The sequence below is a fragment of the Anarhichas minor genome, unplaced genomic scaffold, assembly GCF_050575085.1.
Source record: "Anarhichas minor isolate MPS153535 unplaced genomic scaffold, ASM5057508v1 ptg000068l, whole genome shotgun sequence".
Lineage (NCBI taxonomy): Eukaryota > Metazoa > Chordata > Actinopteri > Perciformes > Anarhichadidae > Anarhichas > Anarhichas minor.
The window spans coordinates 977721-1002981 of record NW_027466514.1 but is presented as its reverse complement, the minus strand read 5'-3'; the positions used below and the strand labels follow the sequence as shown (position 1 = coordinate 1002981).

The following is a 25261-nucleotide window of genomic DNA, read 5'->3' as shown; positions in this document are numbered from 1 at the left end:
TCAGAACAAATGCTTTATTCAACACAGACTATATATATATACACATCTACAGCAAGAGGACACGTCATTCGTCCTTCTGCTCGGCTGCTTTGGGTGAAACGTCTTCGCTCTTGAACCACAGAGCTTCACTGGTACGACTGCCGATGATCGCCCGCTCGATGAAAGGTCCTGAGGAGGAGGAGAGGGAGAGGAGAGGAAGAGTTGTGTTAATATTAAGAGTTTTAATGTGTGTGTGTGTGGGGGGGGGGGGGGGGGGGGGGGAGGTGTGAAGTCAAAAGGAAACTTTTAAAAACAGATAACGATACGTTTAAAAACACATAAATCAGACTGAAGTGAAAACAAAATAAAACAAAACACTGACATTAATAATTCTCTGGTGAAAAGAGAGAAAAGCAACATTTACTCACATCTACAGAATAAATAAATAAGTTTCTGTTTGTTTCCAGAGTTTAGCCAATCACGGTCCAGTATGCAAACACATCCTCACCACCAACTCAAAATACTGAAGCTTGGATGATGCTCTATTTCGCCCCTCTAGCGTCAGCTTTGTACGCTCGGGGAACGCGTGACGTAAATAATGTCTTTTCTAAATAAACTTCCATGTTCACAGGAAACGTCCAGTTTAAGCTCCGACGTTTAAACTTCCAACGTAGGTTTAGCGCCACAGAACCTCTTGGTTCGGTGTAGAGAAAGATCGTGGTTTGGGTCAAAGTAAGTTTGTTTCAAAAGATAAGTTCATTCAGAGAGAACCCTTCATGACGTCGGAGCTGACCGACTGGACAATATCGAACATTATAATCCTGCTAAACCCGTACACACCCGTTCTACAGAAGCTTGACTGCAATATATAAAACAATACATTTAACACACATCATGCTGCGCATCAGTCTGCATGAGATGACGTTAAACAGCTGCCTTCAATCACTCACCCACTCACCATGCGTCTCTTTTATGAGAAGCGTATGAATAGATATTTCAGCCTGTTGTCTCAGATTTCCTGCATTCGGGTCTTTCTTCATCAGCACATGGTTGTGCTTCTTGTCATGAATAATTCCCATGAGCCCCTTGAGCTTCTTTCTCTTCCCCCTCGTCATCACCCACACGTTGCTTTTCTCCGTTTTAAGCATTTCTCTGTGAAGTTTCCTCTCGTTTCTGCCCACGCTGCAGCCATCAGCTTCTGCCCAAATGACTCTTTAAAACACATTAAAGGACATAAAGACGGCGCCTCGGCTATTCAAACGGCAAGTATTCACATCTTGATCCTTGACTACAGGGTGCGGAGGAAATTACATTCTGCCCAGAGTCCCTGTGCGCCTCTCGTCGGAGGTTTGAACTGCTGCATAATGTTTGCTGGCACAAACTCAAAGAGGACTCGGGGTTCAGAAAAGCCCAGGTGGCTCGGCCCGGTACGAGTCACCGAGCGAGACATTTCAAGCTCTCTGCGGCCGGGCCGGGTTCAGCAGAGGGCCGACGTCTACAGGGTGAGCGGAGAGGAGTCCCACCGGGATCGACCAGCACAGAAGTGCACAAACTCAGGGTGACTGAGAGCACTTTGAACACGAGCTGAGACGAGCAGTCACAGGCCTGCTGCTGTGTCTGTTGATCTGAAGTGACGACGCTCTACTTTATTTTGGTCCCGTTTGATTCGTTTGTTTGGTAACGGTCCAAAGGTTCTTCATCAGAGCATTCATGGTACAAAAAATACTGATTCAAACTGTATTTCATGCCTGAATACACCGAGACATCTTCCTCAGGGTGCACGCATTTCATGTTCCTGTTTCCTGTTATGTGGAATACTAACTTTTACTTATTTAATCATGATTTATTTAACTTTAAACTACTTAAAACAAGTGACTCTTGTTTGGTAACAGAACCGCGATTAGATTATTGCTATGGACTTGTTTGTTGCGGTTGTTTATGGAGCATGATTTCACATTAAAAAGCACCAAATGTCACGTTTACTCCGCACTGGTTTGGTCTAAATCTGGGAGCCGTTTGGTGATGTAAACATGTTTTACAAACATGACTGAAGTCCACCTGATGGAGGTTTTATATTCATACAAACTGGAGTGCAACACTGTGTGTGTGTGTGTGTGTGGTGATAATGAGATGTGTGCTCCTATAGGAAGGACGTTTGAGTAAGAACCTCATGATTCAGCGAGAGACAACGCGGTCCTCCAGAGAGACATCCGGCAGAAGCTGCAGAGTAAAGAGTTGTTGGTACGAGACGTTCACGGTCACAAAGGGCCGCCGGTTTTTACCGCGTCCTCAATCAGCATTTGTGAAAGCGCTGCAGTTTACTTCAGCGCCGTTAATGACATTTTATTTAGCCGGCTCGGAATCAATTACAGTGTAGATGATTTGAGCCTCGGCCTCTAATGGGGGTCCATTAGCTGAGGATTACAGCGGCGTCCTGTTATCGAACGCAAAGGGAAGCGAATGTACAGAAGATCACAAACCGATGAACTCGTACTGAACAAACCGTCACACAGAGGAGACATTCCTTCAGTGTGTAAAGCACCAAAACTATGTTCTCTCTCGAGTTCAAATCATGGATACGTTATGTTGTTGCTGACCACCTTTCAATGCTGTAGAGCTATGCAAGAGACAAAGAAGGCCTGGCTGCCATGTTGTCTCCATCCGTCTCACTACATCGCTGTGATCTGAACCAAAGCGTTTCTCTCTCCACACAAACCAAATCAATCAACAATGTGCTGCTAAATACTGAAGACGTGACAGGTCTTCAGTTGATCAGCTGCTGCTGACAGACGGAGAGCAGCCATGAGCAGGAGGAGTTGAGGTGTGTCGGTGGTTTTGGTGAACGTACCCATGTTAGCTGGTCGGTGGGAGCAGACGTCCAGCAGGATCGACTGCAGGTTGGCAAAGATCTGTTCTTTGGGCATGTCGAGCTGTGCAGAGAGGAGGATGAAGGATTACTACTGCAAATAGACACATGGATTTACAGGAGAACATGAGTTTATCTTCCTGTAATCAGCTGTTTGTAGTTTTACTACATAATAAATACAACTACAGTCAAAATGTGCTGCTTCATATGTCACTCCCAGAGCGTCACTCCCAGAGCGTCACTCCCAGAGCGTCACTCCGCAGCAGCGTTGAGACGTACCATCGCTATCTGCGTCCTCACGTAGCAGTCGCTCTCCACCATGACCTCGTGACCCGTTTGAAACAACTGCAACATCTTGAGAACGTGGATGCCGACCGAGCCTGAGAGTCGACAGAGAGAGAGAAGCATGAGCGCATTTACATTTTTAGTGGTTTGAAAGCAGGTTTTGAACCCTAAAACGTCTTCACACGTCCTGCAGGTTCAGCTTCAGTCCGATCACCTTTGACCTCCGGGCTTACCTCTCTTTCCCTTTGGAAACTTCTTCCTCAGTTTGTTCTTCAGCGAGACGAGCTTGGGCAGAATATCTGGCACCGCGACGTAGAAGTCCGCTGAAATCTCGTCATCTAAGATCTGCAAATGAATCAGACGAGATTAAAAGACTCCTGCAGGGAACTGGAACAGCTGTGTGTGTGTGTGTGTGTGTGTGTGTGTGTGTGTGTGTGTGTGTGTGTGTGTGCGCATTTCCCGTTTTATTATCTGACAAAATTTCAGCTGATGTTCATGTTTTAGCAGCCAATTAATAAATGAACATGGCAAACAGCAACATCCGGCTTCTCTGTAAATATCTCATCTGCAAACACTCCTTCTCTCATAACAACAGTGATCGTCAGACCTTCATCATCAGAGCGGATAACTTGTGGAGCTGCCTTTATTTATGTGATACGAGGTTTGAAAGAGAACTAAATATTATCAGCTTGTGTACTGTATATAACACCCTCTGCCAGCTCTCATCTCTGTGAGGATAAGCACCCACATCTAAACATCTTTAAGTTACGCATTTGTATTTATATTTAAACTGTTTAAAATGTCTTCTATATTGTCTTAACTTCTGTTCTTTTCTTCCTTGTGTGTATCTTTACGATATGTTCGAGTGCTTTGTGTGTTTTTATCTCGTGTTTGCCCACTGGGGGAAGTAAAGTGATTCATTCAAGTCCTGTCTGGAACAAAAACTACAACCATGTCTCCCACTGTGTCACACTGTGTCCACACTGTGTCCCATGATGTCTCCCACTGTGTCCCATGATGTCTCCCACTGTGTCACACTGTGTCCCATGATGTCTCCCACTGTGTCCACACTGTGTCCCATGATGTCTCCCACTGTGTCCCATGATGTCTCCCACTGTGTCCCATGATGTCTCCCACTGTGTCCACACTGTGTCACACTGTGTCCCATGATGTCTCCCACTGTGTCCCATGATGTCTCCCACTGTGTCCACACTGTGTCTCACCGACCATAAAGCACAAGCAGCAGCTGCAGTTAGTGTCTGAATGAAGACAATGTTTACTACAACCGTCACTGCCCTGATGTTTGAGTGTGTTTAACTGTATATTTAATAAAGAGAATCAACTCTATTTATATTTATATTTTAGATCGATAGATATATATATATATATATATATATATATATATATATCACAAAATGGCAACTGTAAAGTTAAATGAATGAAACTACTGTTGAATGCAGTGAACTGTGCTCCAGCTCTTATACATTAAATCAAACAGAAGTCTTAAAATGTATAAAAGAAAAGCTTTAAAGTCTTCATGTGTTTGTTTTACTTTGTTTTGTAACAAGCTCACATTGTTACAATAAAAAAAGACGATAAAAACGAACTTGATCTGAACTTACAGTATATAAAGTGTATATAAAAATGTAAAAGCATCTTTATTGAACCAACTCACCGGCTGTATGAGCTCTGCTCCTCCAGCAAACACGGCTCCGTTCTGCTTTGCAGCTTCGGCTTGATCAGCATCCTGCAGAGAGAAACACTTAGAATCTGATGCGGGTGTGTCAACGTGTGGCGGACCGCCGGTGTCGTTCATTACGCTCGTTAACATCTAAGTTACAACCCTCAACCTGCGCTGCCAGACGGGAATATCAATCACATGCTGCCGGTAGGTTTCTGTGATCAAAACAGCCGAGAGGCAAATAAAACAACAGCGCTGCTGCACATCTGAGTCATGTTGGGCAATGTTAAAGCAATTCATCAACAGCAGGCAATCAGTCGGCTGTGAAATTAAGATTCAGAGAGAAAAAATAAAAGCTTTTACCTCGGTGAAAACTAGAACTTTGTTCCTCTCCGTGTTGAAGGGGTGCGGCAGGTGCACCGTGCTCACGAAGGAGTCGACCTTTTTCTGTCGGAGAGAAATAAATAAAATGAATTATTACAGTTTGAAAAAGTTTAAACGAAGGGACGTCAATCAGAGCAAGCTCGGATAATCAAGTCTTAAAACTATTCTGCCACCGCTTTCATTTTTCATTTCTCCGGAGTGTTCTAAATTCATTATGCAGAGGAACATTGTCACGTGCAAACTCTTAGATCTCAGACTCCCTTTAACTGTGCTCTTAACAGATATAAGTTATATTTTGGATTTGCCTCGTTATAACTACAGCCTGACAGGTGTTTCTATTATTTTGTCCACCCCCTTTATATCAATGAGCGTGTGTTAAACAACAGAAACTCTGTTTAATGCAACAGCAGCACAGACTACATCCTCTGAGTAACCACTGGGTTGATTTAGGAGGATCTATTGCAGGACTGGTGTGTTAGACTGCATCAGTTTTAACGAGGTGTACCTAATAAACTGGCACATGAGTTTATGTCAGCCGTCTCAATGAATCAGTCCTACTCCGGATGTTATCTGCAGACAGAAAAAATGTTGACAAACTGCATCAAACTGAGAAGAAGATCAGATCCTCAACTGAAGAATTGATGTGATAATAAAAGAGCTCTGCATTCTGCAAACACCTTTTAAGAGACCAAACTGTTCTGAGGAATACCGGGAGATGGACTACAGGGTCTCCACTTTGGTACAATCACATCCATGTGACATTAAATCTTCGAGGCGGAGGGATTAAAGGCTTCATCAGAGCTGCTGGTTGGACGGTTAAATAGCTTCACACACCTCCAAAGACAAACTCGGGGAACTTCACGATAATTGTGCAGAACGAAATAAGCATTGATCAGAAAAGGACACGTTGTGACCGCTAAGACCCAATCAAGTAGCAGACGTGGGCGTCCATGTCATCGTCTGAAAGGTCCCTGTTTTCTGCCCGTCCACACAACAACAGGGACCAGAGTTTTTAAACGTACACGCTAGGCGTGAACGTAGTGAAATATATGCATTTTAAAACGTAGTAGTGTGGATGTAGCAGTATTGGTGCTGAGCATGTAACTGCAGCGTAGCCTGTTGCATTTGTTGCATGTCATCCCTAACTCCTTCTCCTACCCGATGAAGCCAAACAGACTTCCATTCACTTTGCATCTGCAGAGAACACAGCTGCAGAGTTGCTGCCGTTACCTTTTTCTCCAGTTTCATGTCCAGCTTCAGATCGATGTAAACGGGCTGCTTGTGGGGCGTGAAGTCCAACTTCTGGAAGTTCTTCAGCATGTCGATGGCGTCTGCTGCGCCGTAGACGGTCCGGGGGTAGTACCTCAAAACGTACACGTCGTCCACGGGCGTCCATGCCGTCCTGCCGTACGGCTTATGTCGGTCTTTGTCGTCGATGACCCTCTTTTCCTTCTTCACCTCCTTCTCTGTGTTCTCTTTCTTGTCTTTCCTCAGTGTCCTGACCAATGAGGGAGATGTTAAACTGACTCTAGCTGCTCTTTATATTACAGATCACATGGCAACATCTTTTATCTGCTGAGAGAACGACAATAGTTCCTCTCTGGATGAAGATCTTATGAAAGCTTGTTCTACTAAGCGACAGGTCTGTGAACTCACTTGACAGCTGCTAACGTCCTGACGGGCAGATTCCTCGGTGCCGCCTGTGAAGCGCCCGTGTAGGCGGGACCGCCGGCTCTCAGCAGCTGCCTCTGACATCCTGCTACAACTGGAAAAAAGAGACAAAAAGCTGCTCAGAAATGAAAACAAACAGACGTGAGGAGCAGATGATGATCTCCATTTAACGCGCACTGATGCTGTGCTCTCTGTCTGTGGGACGCGCGACATGAAACTGCATTTGTGCTGTTTTCTGTGACAAGAGAAGTGTCTGTTTAATTCCATCAGAGGATGTCTTCCACGCTGATGGCAAGCATTACAAAGGAGCTGTAAGCCTCATAAAATAACATGGTGTTGGGTCAAATCATGAAGAGAAATGTGTATAAATATTGTTTAAAAAACAGCTAAAATAAATAAAATCTTGTATAATTTGGCACGAGTTTATCTCTAAAGTAATGTTCATGCATGAGAGCGTAGCTCTGCCAGACTGAAGCAGACTGTATACATATATTTGTGATGTTTGCATGAAATTGGAATAAAAAAAGCATCAATATCATTTCATCAAGATTGACAGCGAGCTCACTGATTTGTAAACTTAACACACTTGTATGAACGCGTTCACTGACGCTAGTTATCACGCTAATGTGCTGCTTTTAAGTTTAACATTAAAGAAGCCTTCCTTATGAGTAAAGTTCAATAAGATGATACAGTTTATTATTACTGCTCTTTGTGTTTCTACTCATCTCTTCAGAAGTAAAGATCTTCTTGACAAAGAGCACGTTATAAAGTCTGTGTTTTCTGTTATTCAACGTTTTCCCGAAACTGCGTTCAGAAATCTGACAGTTTAATAATCACTTTATTATAAGCAGATACACGTGTTCAAAATAAAAAAAATGTAAAGCCCCGATTTAACCGTTTACGTTAACTCTTTAATTCGGCATAACTTTGAGACATTAAGCAATACTTTAATGTAACTAAATGTCTGCTTTTGTTTGTTTACTCGTTGGCACTCGACGTGTTTTGGTTCAAGGACGCTGTGACAAAACGATTCATTTCATTTATTTAAAAGCTGCTTTATTAATAACATTAATGCCGAATTGATGGAATAATCGTAATAATTACGATATAACCTTGAGTAATGTTGCCCCATGTGTGGAACTCATGCAAGGTGACAACACAAATGATACACATTAGCAGGTTTAATGGTTGTTTGGCCTTTTAACCGAAACAATAATTAAATATAAAAGACTTTAAAGAACTCTCAAGTACTCATATTATTATATGCATGACCTGAAAATTCACTGTCACTTAAACTTAACTGAATTTCACAAAAACAACTGACCTTTCCACACGGTCCGCGTGCAGGTTGCCATGTCTGGGAATGACGCTGGTCCGTGTGGAAACAGAGACACGCGCTGATCAGTTCCACCTGGGAGGTAAAGACGATATCTCCATTTAAAAACTGTCATTTTATAAGTTACCTTGACTTTTGGTAAATACTTAAAATCTACATCATATACTGAGTAAATATATATAATTGTTAGGTTCCACTTTCATATTCGGCATGTGTTTTATATAGCAATATTTACGTATTTTAGTAAATGTTTGAGTTACAGGAGCATTTAGTCATTTTGAGAATATAAAATATGATTGAACAAGAACATTTCCTTAATTTTTTATATTTAATAGAGGCCTAATTATGCAGTGGCTTCTACATGAATTGATAATCTGCGACTAATGCATCTTTATCGAATAATAAACTGATATTTCTATTTAGTTTGCTAATACTTTTTAACAGAAAACAAACACGATATTCACAATAAGATTCCTTAAGATTAGGTGACAGCACATTACGTATTTTTTAACAACATCATTTAATTTTATACTTCATAATGAGTTTACACACAATTTTTCACAACTTGACTCGATGTCATGAACGAGGGGAAAGAATCCGGGTGTGCACGCGGCGTGCGGGACGAGTACGAGCGGAAGTCGCGTTTGTTGTTCTTCCTTCTGCTTCCGAGACGTTCAGGGTCTAAACGGGTTCAACAGCCGTGTCTGCATGTCTCCACCAATTCCCTCTATAAATCGTCTTCTTCCGCTCCCGAATGAAGGTAATGGGCATTTCTGACTTTGTTTCTAATGCTGCGGGGACATTTTGTCCCGGGTTAGATTTCACAGTTTAAATCCCGTCTTTACCGTTACCCCCTCCGCAGTCCGCCTCGGTGAGTTCCGGGCGGCACGCGCCCCTTGCCTGCCGCTGGCCAAACAAATCCAGCCCCGTGCTGTAACGGCTCACCGGGGCGGTTGAACCTGTTGGAACTCGGTTTAAAACGACATTTTAACGGTTTTAACGGACGTAACCGGAAGGGTTGCCAGGTGTGACAGCTGGTGAGAGGGGGCCCGAACTTCTCCTGAACGCCCCCCCCCCCCACACACACACACACACCCGTCACGTGCTTGTCAGGTGTCACTTTTGACATGACAGCTATGTTTGGATACTCAGCTGTCGGTGCAGTTGCCATCGCTGCATGTTTTACATTTACAAAAGAAAACTCCCGCCTTGTTAAAAGTGGTTCCCTAGGCAACAGATCGGTTACCACAGTCTCGTAAGCCCCAAAAACATGTTGAGAAAATAAAATAATCCTTTAAAAAAGCAAGTATTAATAGTGATACTTAATAGTAATAAAGCAGTAATAATAATAATAATAAAACAAATAATATTAAATATATAATAAGTAATAATAATATTATTATGTAATAATAACGTTTAGTAATAATAATAATACAACAGTAATAATAATAATAAAACAATAAAGAATATTAAATATAAAAAAAGAAAAAAATCCACAATATCTAAAATATTATATGTACAGACAGAATACTTGTAGTACTGCACAGTGTATTAATATTGCACATATCTTTAGTGTTGTGTGGTGTACTGGGAGCAGAGCTGGTTGTGCTCATCATCATCATCATCATCATCTTCATCTCTTTATGGCGGTGATATGAACCGTTGCCAGCAGGTCGTGTTGATATCTCTTGTGACCCAGAAGTGTGTAAACAAGTTATGCAAGTCTTCTCCAAACGTGTTCAGAACGTTTCGATCATAAAGAACATTGAGTTCTGAACACCTTGTCACTCACAGTATCGTGTGACCTTTAAAACCTTTTTATTTACTGAATTAACCAAACTCTGAGGGGCACCGTGTCTCATAAACATTACACAAATATAACTAGTTTTAGTTGCATATTCTCCATTGAATCCTTTCATTTATCTGCTTTGTGAAAACACACCCTTCCGGTGACTTTAGTGTGTGTTATTAACAGCAAGCATGTTTTATTATAATGCCCTAAACATGCTGAGAGGTGGCATTAAATCATGCAAATCAGCACAATTTGAATACGAATGTTTCTCCTTTATTGATACAAATGAAGAATTTGTGCCGGAGATGCTTTAACACAAACAGCAATTTAAAAGGAAATATAAAATAAATCTTTCTTGCCTGAATCAGCTTAGAGGTGAGATCACAAAGAACAGGATTAATACAACATGTGTGACTCTTCTTTGGGGCTGTGGGAGGTAAACTGCTGCTGGAGGGAAGTCTGGAATTTGCATCATTTTCTTTTTAATTAGCTGTGACGTGTAGATTAAAGTTTGTCTCACAGAAGTCACTCGTCCACCTGGAGTCAGCAAAGTGAATTTCTTAAATACTGATCATACTGATAATCAGAAACGATGACATCAGTGTCTTTATTTAGGACAGTTTTTGTCCTCCAGGTGCTTCCTCTGGCTCAGATCTGGTCGAGGGTTTTGAGTCGTGTGCCGGTAAACGCTGACTCAACCAGACACTTTAAAATATATGTAATATATATATAATACGTTAGAACTGTGTCACTGTGTTCATAACCAAATGCATAATTAATAATAAACCAGAAAATATTTTTTTATTTTTGTCAAAATGCAAAAGTTTCTTCTTTTTTCTTCTTAAGTATAAAAACATTATTTTATTTGATATGGCATTGTTTCACATTATTTATGTCACATGTCTTTATAATAGTATTATTTTTCCTTTATTTAAAGGTGCCCTGTGGTGTGACTTTTATTCATTAAATTAGTATTCATATTCTTTGTCCTGCTCTTTGTAGTGCAGGAAGAACAGCTGTTCAGCTGAATAGTGTTTCAACATCTGTGTTTCATGGGTTCTTGATAGACTCAAACATCTGTGTTTCATGGGTTCTTGATAGACTCTAACATCTGTGTTTCATGGGTTCTTGATAGACTCTAACATCTGTGTTTCATGGGTTCTTGATAGACTCTAACATCTGTGTTTCATGGGTTCTTGATAGACTCTAACATCTGTGTTTCTTGGGTTCTTGATAGACTCTAACATCTGTGTTTCTTGGGTTCTTGATAGACTCTAACATCTGTGTTTCATGGGTTCTTGATAGACTCTAACATCTGTGTTTCATGGGTTCTTGATAGACTCTAACATCTGTGTTTTATGGGTTCTTGATAGACTCTAACATCTGTGTTTCTTGGGTTCTTGATAGACTCTAACATCTGTGTTTCTTGGGTTCTTGATAGACTCTAACATCTGTGTTTCTTGGGTTCTTGATGTAGATTCTAACATCTGTGTTTCTTGGGTTCTTGATGTAGACTCTAACATCTGTGTTTCTTGCTTTGTTCCACAGATTAACAGGTATGCCAAAGGAAAAATATGATCCTCCAGATCCCCGCAGATGTTACACCATCATGCCAGCGGAGGAGGTGGCCAGTGGGAAGAAGTCTTACTGGGCCGAGCTCGAGATTTCTGGTCAGTCTAACGATCAAACTATTAAGAAAAAGGAGGTTTATTACTGGTCTCCTACACGTTTGAAGATAAATCAGTTAAGAATGTTTTTAATCGGTGAGATGAAGTGTTTTTCTCTGTTCTTGTTTTTTACTTTGTGTCCTTTATGTACGTTGATCCACTGTTTGTATGTGAGTGCAAACTGAAGCTGAGCCGTTGTTTATAATTTCTAGTGTTGCAGATTAATCGACAGAAAATTATTTTAAACTATTTATTATTTTAGTAATAGTTATTTTTTTAATACCTTGGTTCATGGAAAAAAACGATTAATTGACTGATAAATAAAATGAATAATGGAAACAGTCCTACATTGCAGCATTGCTGTTGGTTAACGGGTTCCTAACTGAGATAATGAAGCTCTGTGAACCACATGAAGCTCTTCAGACTTCGACTGACCACAGAACCACAGGCGTCTCCTGTTAGATGTTCTCAGCTGAGTGCACGTGAAACGGAGAAACAACAAACGTTCCCCGTCTCTGTTGATGTTGTTCGACCTCTTAGTCAGGAGGTTTGTGACCGGAGCTTCAAAAGAACAATCTCGAGATTCATTTCTTTGCTTTTCATCTGGTTTGATCCAGTTTGTTTCTTATCAGAGTGCATCAGTGTGTTGTTGTTTTGTGTCCCATGATGAGTCTGTTTCATGTGGTTTTCCACCCTCAAAACAATTATAGACGGGTTCTTCTTTTGGTGTGGAAAAGGTCTAAAGCAGGATATTTCCTCAGAATAAATACCAACACTATCAGTTTTCAACAGCAGTGTGTTTTCTTCCCTGGTTCGGATGTAACGTCTTGTTTCTCCTCTCCACATCTGGAGTTTGATGCCCTTCTGTTTGTCTGGATGCAGGACGGGTGAGGAGCCTGAGCAGCTCCTTGTGGACGCTCACCCACCTGACGGCGCTGCACATCAACGACAACAACCTGAGCCGCATCCCGCCGGACATCGCCAAGCTGCCCCACCTGGTCTACCTGAACCTGTCGTCCAATAAGCTCCGCAGCCTGCCCGCCGAGCTCGGCAACATGGTCTCTCTCAGGTAGGCCGGTCCTGTATCCAGAGACGCTTTCAGAGACGTTAATACGCAGACGACATAGAACCTGGACATTAAAATAAGCTTTTGACTGACTGAGAACTTGTAAAACAAGTCTGAATGATGTGTGATGTTATCGATCATTCACAGTCGCTCCAGTCGAACAGAACCTGACTTGTGATCAGTTCGGTTACGAGCTAGATGAGATTCTAATAAGACCGCAGCCTCACATATACAAGGATACGGTCATAATTAGAATTAGGAAAGTCCCTCCATTGCAGCTCATTATGGAAACATGAGAAAGAGAATACTCTACTCCAAAAATAAGAAACCTTGAAGTCCATCGTTTAGATGTGAAGAACTCAAACTGCTCATCTGTCCTCGTATTCGCTTCAGATGAACAAAGACTTTAGATTTTGTGATCAAAAACACGCTGATCAAAACAAAGAGGAAGATGATGAAATGTGTGAGTGGGAGGAAGAACTCATCTCAACACACAAACAAAGATGAGAAGCAAAGACACGTTGTGACTAGAAGACTTGATGTGAACAGAGGACAACGCGGTGGATGTTCTAACATCAGTGACACAAAGTACTGATCATTCTGTCCCGTTGTTCTTACAGGGAATTGCTTTTAAACAACAATCTTTTACGAGTTCTGCCTTATGAACTTGGGAGGCTTTTCCAGTTACAAACGTTGGGGCTAAAAGGTGAGTTTGTTTTTATTATTGCTGTTAGTTTAAACTCAATTAGATGCATTTTAAATGAACTTCTGATTATTTCTTTACGTACATCAGTGAAACCTGAAAACGTCTTGTCAGATGTTTGTTTTTATATGTGTTTAATATGTATTATATGTGTTGTGTTGCAGGAAACCCTTTGTCCCAGGACATCCTCAATCTGTACCAGGAGCCGGACGGAACCAGAAAGCTTTTGAACTACATGCTCGACAATCTAGCAGGTGAGCGGCTCGGCCCGCTTATCAGAACTCCTGAATATTGAACCGTCTGTCTGTCTGTCGTGAGGCTGAGCAGCACAGGTACCTGGGAGCAGCTGTGACCTTGTGTTTGTGTGTTTGCAGTGCACCCAGAGCAGCTCCCCCAAAGACCGTGGATCACTCTGAAGGAGCGAGACCAAACGAGTCCCACAGGTACGTTCACCAGGGTTAAGTTACTGCTCCCTGTTGGACCTTTACAGAAAGATTCACTTCTTTTATCAGCTTAAATCAGCAGTCATGGACTTTGACGTAATGTTGATGTCGATGCACACTGATGAACAAGAAGGTAGCCGTCCCCTGAGCTCCAACAGAAGGTAACTCGTTAAAGAATACAGATATAAAGAAAACCCTAATAGTCATTTGGCTTTTACTTGTTGCGTACTGAATCACTCACGCCTCTAAAAATACCTTGAAATAAAAGAATCTGAAAAGATGATTTGGTTGAACTGCAATAACAAGTAGTACTCTGCCAAATAGCTGAGTCGGGTTTGATCAGCAGGTTAGTTTAGTTCACTGACACAACAACTAAAAGAGCAGCGACGCAGGAGGGTGTAGCTTCTATTAGCTGCCAAGTAGGATGGAACTCACTCACAACCTCTTTCTTTACTTATAAACTTCATAACTCGTATGTTTCTCACATACTCATTAAAACATCATCTGGTGTTTCATCTACAAACACTCATGAGTTATTTTCTTGTGTTCACTCGTCATTCAGAGTCCTGAGTATTAAATAATCATGATCAAAACATGGAATCAAAGTTGATGTGAACAATGTATCGATTGCTGAGGGTATAAATGCATTTATAGTAACAATTTTAGTAATGATTGACGCTTTGAGAGCCCTTGAAAGTGCTTAAATTTGACTCTTAAAAAGCAGGACAAACCCTAAATAAAGATGTTTGCAAGTCCAAGAAATAGAAATACCCTTGTGTGTTGTAGTCCTACATCTCTTTACTTTAAACGGAGCCAAAAACTTGCCGATATGACAAAGAAAAGACACAGTGTAGCTTCTTTCTGTCGTATCACGCTGTAGTACAAAGATTTAAAATGTAATCAGGTGACGAGAATGAGAGACGTGTTGAATGAGACCTCGCGTATCGCAACAGTCATCATTGTGTGTGTGTGTGTGTGTGTGTGTGTGTGTGTGTGTGTGTGTGTGTGTGTGTGTGTGTGTGTGTGTGTGTGTGTGTGTGTGTGTGTGTGTGTGTGTGTGTGTGTGTGTGTTTCTCTGCAGCCGTGTTCACGGTCATGTGCTACAATGTGCTGTGCGACAAGTACGCCACGCGGCAGCTGTACGGCTACTGTCCGTCCTGGGCCCTCAACTGGGAGTACCGGAAGAAAGGCATCATGGAGGAAATCACCAGCTGTGACGCCGACATCATCAGCCTGCAGGTAAACCAGCTGGAGGCTGGCTCCGCCTCCATGTTTACCTTGTTTGGTTGTTTGGTCTGTCCACAAAGCAAAACTGTGCGTCTCAACAGACTCTGTTAAGTGCTGCTGTTATCGTTTCTTATTCTTATTCTTTCTTTCTTTCTTTTGTTTCTGACGGTAAGCAGCATCTTCAGAACATCACACAGAGGATGTAATGTTCGTATCACTTGTGCTATAATCCAATTTCAGGCCTCCAAGTGTTCCAGCTTCCCAAAAACATACAAATGTTTGCTCATCTGAGCAGTCAGGGCCCCGTTAGAGTACCACGCGCCCCGGGGCTACGACTTTTTCAAGGCTTTTTTAAGCCTGCTGTGACGGCCTGGTGGCGCTTCTACGATGAATTTCATTTAAACTCCTCTCCCCCCCCGAGCCCCGTGGGCCCTAATTCATCGTGCAGTAACTAAATATGATTTGAATTAAGCAATTAATCTATCAAATATGAATTTTAGTGCATTGTTTGGTATGCAACATGTCGGAAAGGAACGGTTTTAATCTGCAGTAATGTCTTCTTTCCACAAGGTGTCACTACTGACATGAGCTAAAAATAAAAGTACTTCTCTGATGTAATAAATATAAATGAAGACATAGTGGAGCAGTAACAGGTTTGTTTCTGAGGGCTCCAGATTATTACGTTTGCACTCACAGTGATGTGTGGCCTCTTTCACATACGTTTCATTGACTGTTATAGGCGACATTTGTTTCCCCGTGTGTCTGCAGGAGGTGGAGACGGAGCAGTACTACACCATGTTCCTGGAAACCCTGAAGGAGCGCGGCTACGACGGATACTTCTGCCCAAAGTCTCGTGCCAAACTGGTTTCTGAGCAGGAGAGGAAGCACGTGGACGGCTGCGCCGTGTTCTTCAAGACCGACAAGTCAGTTTTATTTCTGACGCTTTACAGAACAGGATTTATTACTGAATATATTTATTAAATATTTTTGAAGTTATTGTATCGTTTGGATCAGAACGTCTTTGAATTAGTTTAAAATAGTGACAAACAGACAAAGATCCTCTGAATAAGTTGAACAAGAAGAGAAGAAATCAGAAGTTAAAGAAACTGGAAGCTTAGATTTAAACTATTTGGAACTAACTTTAGCAAAGCTCTTCTTCAGACTTCACAGTAGAAACAGAAGGTTAGTTTAGAGTCAGCGCTGCTGGAGTATCCGCTCAATAACTCACAGAGACTAACTCAATAGTTACAGTTTAATTCTTTCAAATGTAAATAACACATTTGGTGTTTGGTTCTGATTGAAGGAAAGAAGAGAAACATCGACATAGCAGCTGATTCTGAACCTTTAAAGGGTAGTGTGTGTGTGTGTGTGTGTGTGTGTGTGTGTGTGTGTGTGTGTGTGTGTGTGTGGTGGACATTGATGCATCTTCGTGCTCCCGCAGGTTTACTTTGGTGCAGAAACACACGGTGGAGTTCAACCAGGTGGCCTTGGCCAACTCTGAGGGGTCGGAGGTCATGCTGAACAGAGTGATGACCAAAGACAACATCGGGGTGGCCGTTCTGCTCGAGGTCAACAAGGACGTGTTCTCCGACGGTAAGAAGCGTCTTCAGAGCGTCACGCAGGGGCAGTGACTGAATACGATTCTAATCAAGCAATTTATTTGATCGAGTGTTCATTTTAATTAGTTGTTTGGGATGTAGTATTTCAGAAACAAATGGAAAGGGCTCAAGGTGACGTCTTCATTGCTTATTATTTTTCAATACTATACCAGGAGTCATCCTCCGGTTCTGAAGAGTGAAGCCGATGCTTCATGTGTTAAAGCTGCATTCTCTCTAGTGTCCACCAGGGGGCGGCTCCTCTGGTTGTATAGAAGTCTATGAGAAAATGACTCTACTTCTCTCTTGATTTATTACCTCAGTAAACATTGTAAACATGAGTTTATGGTCTCAATCTCTAGTTTCAAGTCTTCTTCAATACAGCATGATGTTCATTTAGTACATTATGGTCCATTTAGAGTCAAACAGACCATAAAGCAGGGGATGCTTTAGGGCGGGGCTACACCGTGATTGACAGATCTCTACCAGAGACATATACAGCGTCTCTACTTCACTCCTCCTGAATATGGTCACTTACGCTCACTGGTTGCAAAAAAACAAGATGGCGACGGCCAAAAAGCTAAACTCAAGCCTTAGAAACATCAGTCCACAAACCAACGGTTACTACGTTCACTTCTTACCCCGTCTACAGGAAAAGCAGCAAATCCTCACACTTGAGAAGCTGATAAATTACTGATATAATTATGATAATCAATTATCATTAACAGTTAATCAACAGTTAAGCTTCACCACAGGAGTCATAAAAAGTCATATAGTTATTATTACTGTATATTATGTACATGGATCCATGGTTGCGTTGTACAATAGTGCAGCTAAAGATAAGATAACAAGCTGTTGATCCTGACTAATTATAAATTCTGTTGTAAGTATTCAGAGTAGTTGTGATGATGCTCTGTTTCATAAATCAGTATTTTTCCAGTTGATTAATTAAACTTTGTGAGAAACGGACTCCATGTGTTTCACAGTGACGGTACATGTGGAGTTTAACTTCCCTGTTTGTGGTTTATTCCTTTTTCACTCGTGTTCTGTGATTCCTTCTCTTCCTTTTAATACTTTTATTTTAACGTACAAACGCTCTTCTAAAGTTGCATCAGCGCTCTGGGCTTTTCCTTAACTAAAATAAGACCATGTTTGGGTTTATTTGGGGGGTTTAACAAGGCTTTCTTTCCTTATGTTTAAAAGTTTTAACATGTTTATAATCCCTTTAAGATAATCCTGCTGGACCTGATTTAATTCCACAGTTTTAATCCAGTTTTAACTTCTCTGTTTTCAGGCATGAAGCCTCCACAGGAGAGGCAGCTGATCCTGGTGGCCAACGCCCACATGCACTGGGACCCCGAGTACTCGGACGTCAAGCTGGTCCAGACCATGATGTTCCTGTCGGAGCTGAAGAGCATCGCCGAGAGGGCCTCGGGCTCCCTGGGGACCGGCTCGCCCTCCTCCTCCTCCGACCCGTCCTCCATCCCCATCGTCCTGTGTGCTGACCTCAACTCGCTGCCCGACTCCGGTACGATCATCTCGCCTCTTCAGGAACCTCCGCTAATACATATATGATCCTGGTGTCTATATATATATGTATATATATATATGTATATATATATGTATATGTATGTATATATATATATGTATATATATATGTATATATATGTATATATGTATATATATGTATATATATATATATATATATATATATATATGTATATATATATATATATGTATATATATGTATATATATATATATATGTATATATATGTATATATGTATATATATGTATATATATACATATATATATATACATATATATATACATATATATATATATGTATATATATATATATATATATGTATATATATATGTATATATATATATGTATATATATATGTATATATATATATGTATATCTGTGTCCATCACTTCCAATAAGTTCGATCACATGATTTGAATAAATATCCACACAATGTTGTCCGAACACATCAACACAAGCTAAATACGCGGCTCCAACAACAAGCTTTTCCTTCCGTGTGACCCAGGCGTGGTGGAGTACCTGAGCAACGGAGGAGTGGCCGAGACCCACAAGGACTTCAAGGAGCTCCGCTACAACGACTGTCTGACCAACTTCAGCTGCAACGGCAAGAACGGCAACTCTGATGGCAGCGTCACCCACAACTTCCAGCTGAAGAGCGCCTACGACAGCAATATGATGCCTTACACCAACTACACGTATGACTTCAAGGTAAACCGTGTGTGTGTTTGGGAGTTTTAAACACATACGTTTAGACTTTTGGATGTATTTGTCTTTCCATCACAGGCTGCCATTGGCCTCCATTCATTTCTGCAAGGTAGCACATCTCTAACTAGCAGACTCTGGTTCGACAACTTAATGGAATTACACTCAAACAAGTTAAAAAAATATGCAAATTGACTTTCAGATTGTTAAAGAATGAAAGGAAACCAATGAATGCCTCGAACAAAACTTACTAAATACATTAAAATGTTCTAAAACATCAAAAATGGTCAACAGTAATGAAAATAATGTTTCCAAGTTCGTGGGCTAAACATGTAAAACAACTGGAATTAGAAAAGAAGACTTGAAACTAGAGATTGAGACCATAAACTCATGTTTACAATGTTTACTGAGGTAATAAATCAAGAGAGAAGTAGTCATTTTCTCATAGACTTCTATACAACCAGAGGAGTCGCCCCCTGGTGGACACTAGAGAGAATGCAGCTTTAAGACACATCACGTCTTTGTGTCCTCAGGGCGTTATCGACTACATCTTCTTCTCAAAGACCCACATGAGCGTCCTGGGCCTGATGGGACCGCTGGACACCCAGTGGCTCGTCGACAACAACATCACCGGCTGCCCCCACCCGCACATCCCCTCGGACCACTTCTCCCTGCTGGCCCAGCTGGAGCTGCACCACCCTCCCCCGCTCAACCCCCTCAACGGGCTGCACCTGCCGGTCCACAGGTAGTCCAGCCTGACCGAACAGCCCCGCCAACACCTTCCTGTCTCACCTTTAAAACACTCCCCCACCCCCCCTCCAGCTTTATACAGGACCCTGTACAGACCACCGATCATGTTAACGCTCAAGACGCCATCCGACCCTAAAGGAGTGAAGTATTCGCCTGTTTGTTGCTCCTTTTTTTGTGCTTTTGCACAATGTAAATGTTTGTTTTAATACATTTATTTCCCTCCCCCTTAAAAAAGGCTTGATACCAAATGTTGGGCTTGGGATGAAGTTTTGAATTGTTTTGTTTTTTCCTCTACTACAACAACAAACCTTAATGACGAATACTATCGAGCAGATTAGCTGAATTTCATTTGTTTTTTTGTTTTTGACACTTCACACAGCCGTGAAGTTTTTAGAGTAAAAACACAACTTAATATTAATGTTGTGTTAAAGTCACAGTCTGCTGTCACTCCCCAATTTACCTGACAGGTATTTTAAATAACGGAGAAACACTACAAACAGCTGACGGTTAGGAACGTTTACGTGAAAAAGGTTTGTTTACATCGGTCACTTTTATAAACGCAGAACCATATTCTCAATTCTGCTACAACGAAATATTTAATTTTATCACGTGTGGAGAAAATACCTGTCATTGTTTTAAGGTTAAAGTACTGATTGGACGTTTTAAAAGTAGTTAGTTACACTAAATTGGTGTTTTTTTTCTTGATATAGGAGCTAGACTTTGAAATCATCTCATGTCACGTCACTGAGGATATAGATGATTGTTTTTCGGGGCTTTCAGATTCACACCACTTTTCATCGTTTGAGATTTCGTTGCCTGGTGTTCGTTCTAAAGATGTCACCTGACGTCGTCCTTGTTGCCAGGCAGAAAAGCTCCACCTGCCGGCCTCCCGGTGCTGCGTTCACTGCTACGGTTTTTATTTTATTTTCTTCTTCCATACTACGGGTGTTGAACCTCTCTTCTTCCATCGTTGCTGAATATTTGACTTGTGTTCATCTCGTTCATGGTCTCTGTTTTCAAAGATGCAACACGTGATGACGACGAAGACATTAAACAAAGTTCAGTTCAGGCCAAATGTTAATTAATAAGCACTGCAACCAAATTAGCCCCGAAATCTTTGACCTGCTTTGAAATAGATAGAAAAGGGCATGAAGGGCTCAGCAATGAGCTTCATGACGTCGCGCTTTCAAACACCTCCGGTCTTAAGGGTATCGTATCACCTGCCTAGCCAAAGAATCTCCCCAGTGTGAGTGACAATAATATAATATTTATTTATTGGTGCCGGAGACGAATAATAGAACTTCGTGACCAGGAGCTGAATGTATTCACCAGAGGCTCGCCAGATTCCTGTGGACTTTGTGTTCTTTGTGTCAGATGATTAGAACTAATAGCCCTTTGTGTACGTTGTAACTCAGGGCTATGCTATGCTATGCTATGCTATGCTATGCTATGCTATGCTATGCATCCAGCAGTACCTCTCAAACTACAGACTCTCAGAGTCGTAAGAGCAAAAACCAAACAGGAAGCTATTGGTTTGTAAGAATCCTTTATGAAGCACAGGTAATGTATGTGTTTACATACATGTATGTTGTTGTTGTTGTTGTTGTTGAGGTCCCACATCTTGGTGCATTTTTGATAAAACTGCTGCTGCACTTTTGCTCCATTCCCAAAGAAGAATAACTGAAGAGAAACTTATGAGTTGGCAGAAGGTGCAAAAGGCGTTGAGATAAGTGTGGTGGCTCTACCTTGTTTTTTGGGGACTTTTCCCTCATCTCTGCATTACTTCCTGTATATTTGGTGTCAGGTGTCGGTTAAATTCTAAACATCCCTCTTTGATTGAGAAATACATTCAGCAAACAGACCGTTTATTAAACAGTTGGGAGCCGCTGGTCTCAACAACTACTTTACCTAAAATAAAAGTCTTTTGACTTAAATCTCTTGGTACAAAAGAACATATTGAGGTTTGATAGCCTGCCTGGAAGGGTACTAGTGGACTCTATACCAGCCGCCTGCACCAACAGTGTCCAACACATCTGGCTCATTTCACACTGGAGTGTCGAGTAGACTCTGACCTTTTTCTTAAATTGATCGCGTTAAATGAGTCATTTTGCACATGATTTGACGCTCATGATTTGACGCTCATGATTTGACGCTGATGATTTGACGCTGATGATTTGACGTTAATGATTTGACGTTCATGATTTGACGTTAATGATTTGACGTTGATGATTTGACGTTGATGATTTGACGTTGATGATTTGACGCTCATGATTTGACGTTGATGATTTGACGCTGATGATTTGACGTTCATGATTTGACGTTCATGATTTGACGTTCATGATTTGACGTTCATGATTTGACGTTCATGATTTGACTCTGATGATTTGACGTTAATGATTTGACGTTAATGATTTGACGCTGATTAATTGACGCTCATGATGTGACGTTAATGATTTGACGTTGATGATTTGACGCTGATGATTTGACGCTGATGATTTGACGTTGATGATTTGACGCTGATGATTTGACGTTCATGATTTGACGTTCATGATTTGACGCTCATGATTTGACGCTCATGCTAACGGATCGGTGGAGTTGATGAAGTCGACCTTTGTGAGCGTTTTGCGGCCGATACTTCACTCCTAAACTCACCTCACAGGGTTTTTACTGATTTTGTACAACAGCTGTACATAAGTTGAATTGCCTTTGATGACGGGGCGTCTTTCACATCTGTGTGGGGGAATGTACCATTCTCCAAATAGGGGTGCGTTATCCTTTCTCACGAATCAGCAGACGTACCCGGTGTACTTTTTATTTAAGATCTGGTAGGTGAACACACCTCCTGTCTCAGATAAACGGAGAGACAGACTTTGTTTTTGAACTGAGGGTATTTTCTGTCTCCAGCAAACATGCAGTCTCTCAATTGGTACTTTGTACAATTCAGTATTACCAAGTTCTTCTTTTGAGAAACAAAGATAAATGTTCTAGGTTTAAAAGCAGTTTGTCTCTTTTATTTCTCTCTGAGATGATCCTGAACTTGGTTTCTTCCTCTTTATACACATCATCCATTATCCACCTACCACGTGCCCTGTTCATTTAGTCTCTGTAGAGCACACCTCACCTACTCTTTTCTACAAACAACGTGCCTAGTTTGTACAGTTTCTCCAAACAGCAGCACTGCCCATGAGACCAAGACGCTCAGAGATTAACCCAGCGCCATCATCCATCATCCATCCATTCATCTGTTCACCCTCCAACCCTTCCTCAACCAAGGAGCAGGACCTGAGGCATCACAGCTCAACTCAGACTGTTTCTGTTTTTATCGAGGACAAATCATCTGTTCAGAGAGGTTTCTGTGTCTCTCACAGGATTATCACGACCATCGTCACATGAGATCTTCTGAATGTAAAAATCCTGTTCAACATCTGGACCTGGTGTCTTTGTTTGTTTCTTTCTTGCACTGTTCATTCGGGCTGATTTTAACGCTCCATGAGGTTTTTTTATCCTCTGGTGGCCAATACGACGCATTGGAAGAGGATGATCTGACGAAGCATTGAGCATTTGGACGACGGTGTTGTGTTGTCTTTAATCTGCTGTTACGTGTTGAATGTGACGGCCTCCAGCCAGACCGGGCTGCTGCATCAGAACAGGGACACGTGAAGTTAAAGGATGCTGGGTAAATGTTTTAACCTGTAAACAACGTGGAAAAGGAATTCAAAAACACAACAAAATGCCAAATAAGTGCAAGAGATTATGAACGATTTGAACCTTTTAAATGCACGGTGTATCTTGAATATTTTTAATTTAATCTACAATGAATACCACAGGTTGATGCACTGGTTACCTTACTGCAATGAGGCCATCTTAAAATGAAAGATTCGGACTACAACAGGAGGAAGGCAGCAACTTCAGCATCAAACACTTTCACAAGTCTTCCTCTCGTTGGTTTGACAATTAAAAGAAACATTTCTTTCTCTGTCTTTCCTTGAAACTTGCAATTGGCGAGAAGTGACGAGAATAGGAAATGCGAGGCTGTTATTTCTGAGAACAAATGATTTATTTGCTTGGAGCATTCCTAAAATAAAAAGGTATTTTGAAGTTGCTGCCTTTCAGCAGATTGATTCACGTGACGTGGGACCTGGTGAGGATCCTCGGCCACCAGCAGTCACCAACAACGGTGCTACATCCTCTCAAGAGATGATCTTTAGAGAGCTGCACTTAAACCTGTTTGTACGTAACAGCGCAGTTAAGTTTCTGTTTATCAGATTCCAGCTCTCTCACCACGGTGGTTTCTCAATCCAACCAGACGAGAGGAAGCCGTCAGCGAGCGTTTGGCTGGAAGGAAACACTTTGTGGTGGAGAGCTGCTGCTCAACTCAGACGGAAGGTTTGGTATCGAGGAAGCTGAAGTGTGCATCGCGTCTGACTGTTAAATGTCAAAAAAAAAAAAGGTGCAAAACTGCAGCCACGCGAGCTCCTGTTGGCACGCGAGGACGAGTGGAAGTTTGCCTGATGTCGGTGGCAGTGCTGACTTTGTGGTTTTCCTCTGACAGAGAGATCCAGATCCATACTTCGTAGGAGTCCTTCTGACGTTCGTTATGAAAGTTACAGCTGCAGATTGTAGGCGAAGAAATCCAGTTTTGTGCTCTTAAGTTATGAAGACCGAGTGGAACCAAAATCACCAAAAAATGCATAAATGAAAGAATAGATCAAAGACGCTAAATTACTTTTGTTTCTTTCTTTCTTATGAAAGGTTTTATAACTTTACAAAAAGCAGGTTATATTTTGGGATATTTTATGTTTTCATATCATTTGAAATATCACATTCTCTGTGAATTCAGAAATCTTTTGTGATGATAAACTTATTATTTAGGTGAAAGGGGAACTCTACACATAACGCCTGTGAAAACATCTGTGTAATGTTGTCTCACCCTGATTATGCAGCAGTGATGTCATCAGGGTTAGAGACTTAACAGAGAACCTGCTTTAAAAAGTGGAGGTGTGACATTTGAAACAAGCAGGAATATAGAAAGTCTAATGAAAGACACTATTGGGTTGCATTCTGGGAATTGTAGGATACAGTGTTTTTGCTGTTATTTTAAAATCGGGATTATCTGTCTGATTCTTTGTAATCTGACTCACATGAGAGGACGTGAGATACTAAAGTCATGAAGTGCTTTACAAGGAAAAGAAAAAAGGTCAAACAATGAAATCAAATGCAACTAAAAACAAACAATGAGACACTTTGTTTGGGGATTATTAATAAAACTGTTTCCCCCAAAAATCTGACATTTGGGTTTAAGGTTGTTTTCATCCAAATAAGTGATTTGGTTGAACTCTTCGGAGCCTCGGTGGATATTTGGGGCCCTAAGAAGTCTCTCAACACTTGTTTGTACAGAAAGAGTTTGTTGTTGTGTTGAAGAAGTGACATTTCATCGACTGAATGGAGGACTTCTACAGCTGTGTTTAATATGTTGGAACCAAACAGCACTTGTATCATCTCTCTCCACACGAGGCCCCGACTCGCTCCACCTCCTGAAGGCAATAAACAAGTCATTTTATCAAGA

General features: G+C 41.4%; 2 protein-coding genes across 3 annotated transcripts; one reads left to right on the top strand and one right to left on the bottom strand.

Annotated features, from left to right (window-relative positions):
• mrpl1 (mitochondrial ribosomal protein L1) lies at positions 1-9278 on the bottom strand. Of its 2 annotated transcripts, none has more exons than XM_076078867.1 (10): positions 8755-9278; positions 8191-8277; positions 6852-6960; positions 6426-6693; positions 5175-5258; positions 4806-4877; positions 3364-3475; positions 3125-3225; positions 2828-2909; positions 1-168 (listed from the first exon to the last, which is right to left on the bottom strand). In XM_076078867.1, the coding sequence occupies exons 1-10, from the start codon at positions 8780-8782 to the stop codon at positions 65-67; spliced, it is 1047 nt and encodes a 348-aa protein (XP_075934982.1). In that variant the 5' UTR covers positions 8783-9278; the 3' UTR covers positions 1-64. The 2 variants fall into 2 exon arrangements, with proteins under 2 accessions (XP_075934982.1, XP_075934983.1); XM_076078868.1 differs by having other exon boundaries at positions 9048-9276.
• On the top strand, positions 8805-25261 carry cnot6l (CCR4-NOT transcription complex, subunit 6-like). The gene is made up of 12 exons (XM_076078866.1): positions 8805-8962; positions 11543-11664; positions 12544-12730; positions 13348-13433; positions 13595-13684; positions 13805-13873; positions 14955-15112; positions 15869-16023; positions 16542-16693; positions 17990-18223; positions 18749-18951; positions 19479-25261. Exons 2-12 carry the CDS (start codon positions 11553-11555, stop codon positions 19692-19694), a joined length of 1662 nt encoding a protein of 553 aa, XP_075934981.1. The 5' UTR covers positions 8805-8962; positions 11543-11552; the 3' UTR covers positions 19695-25261.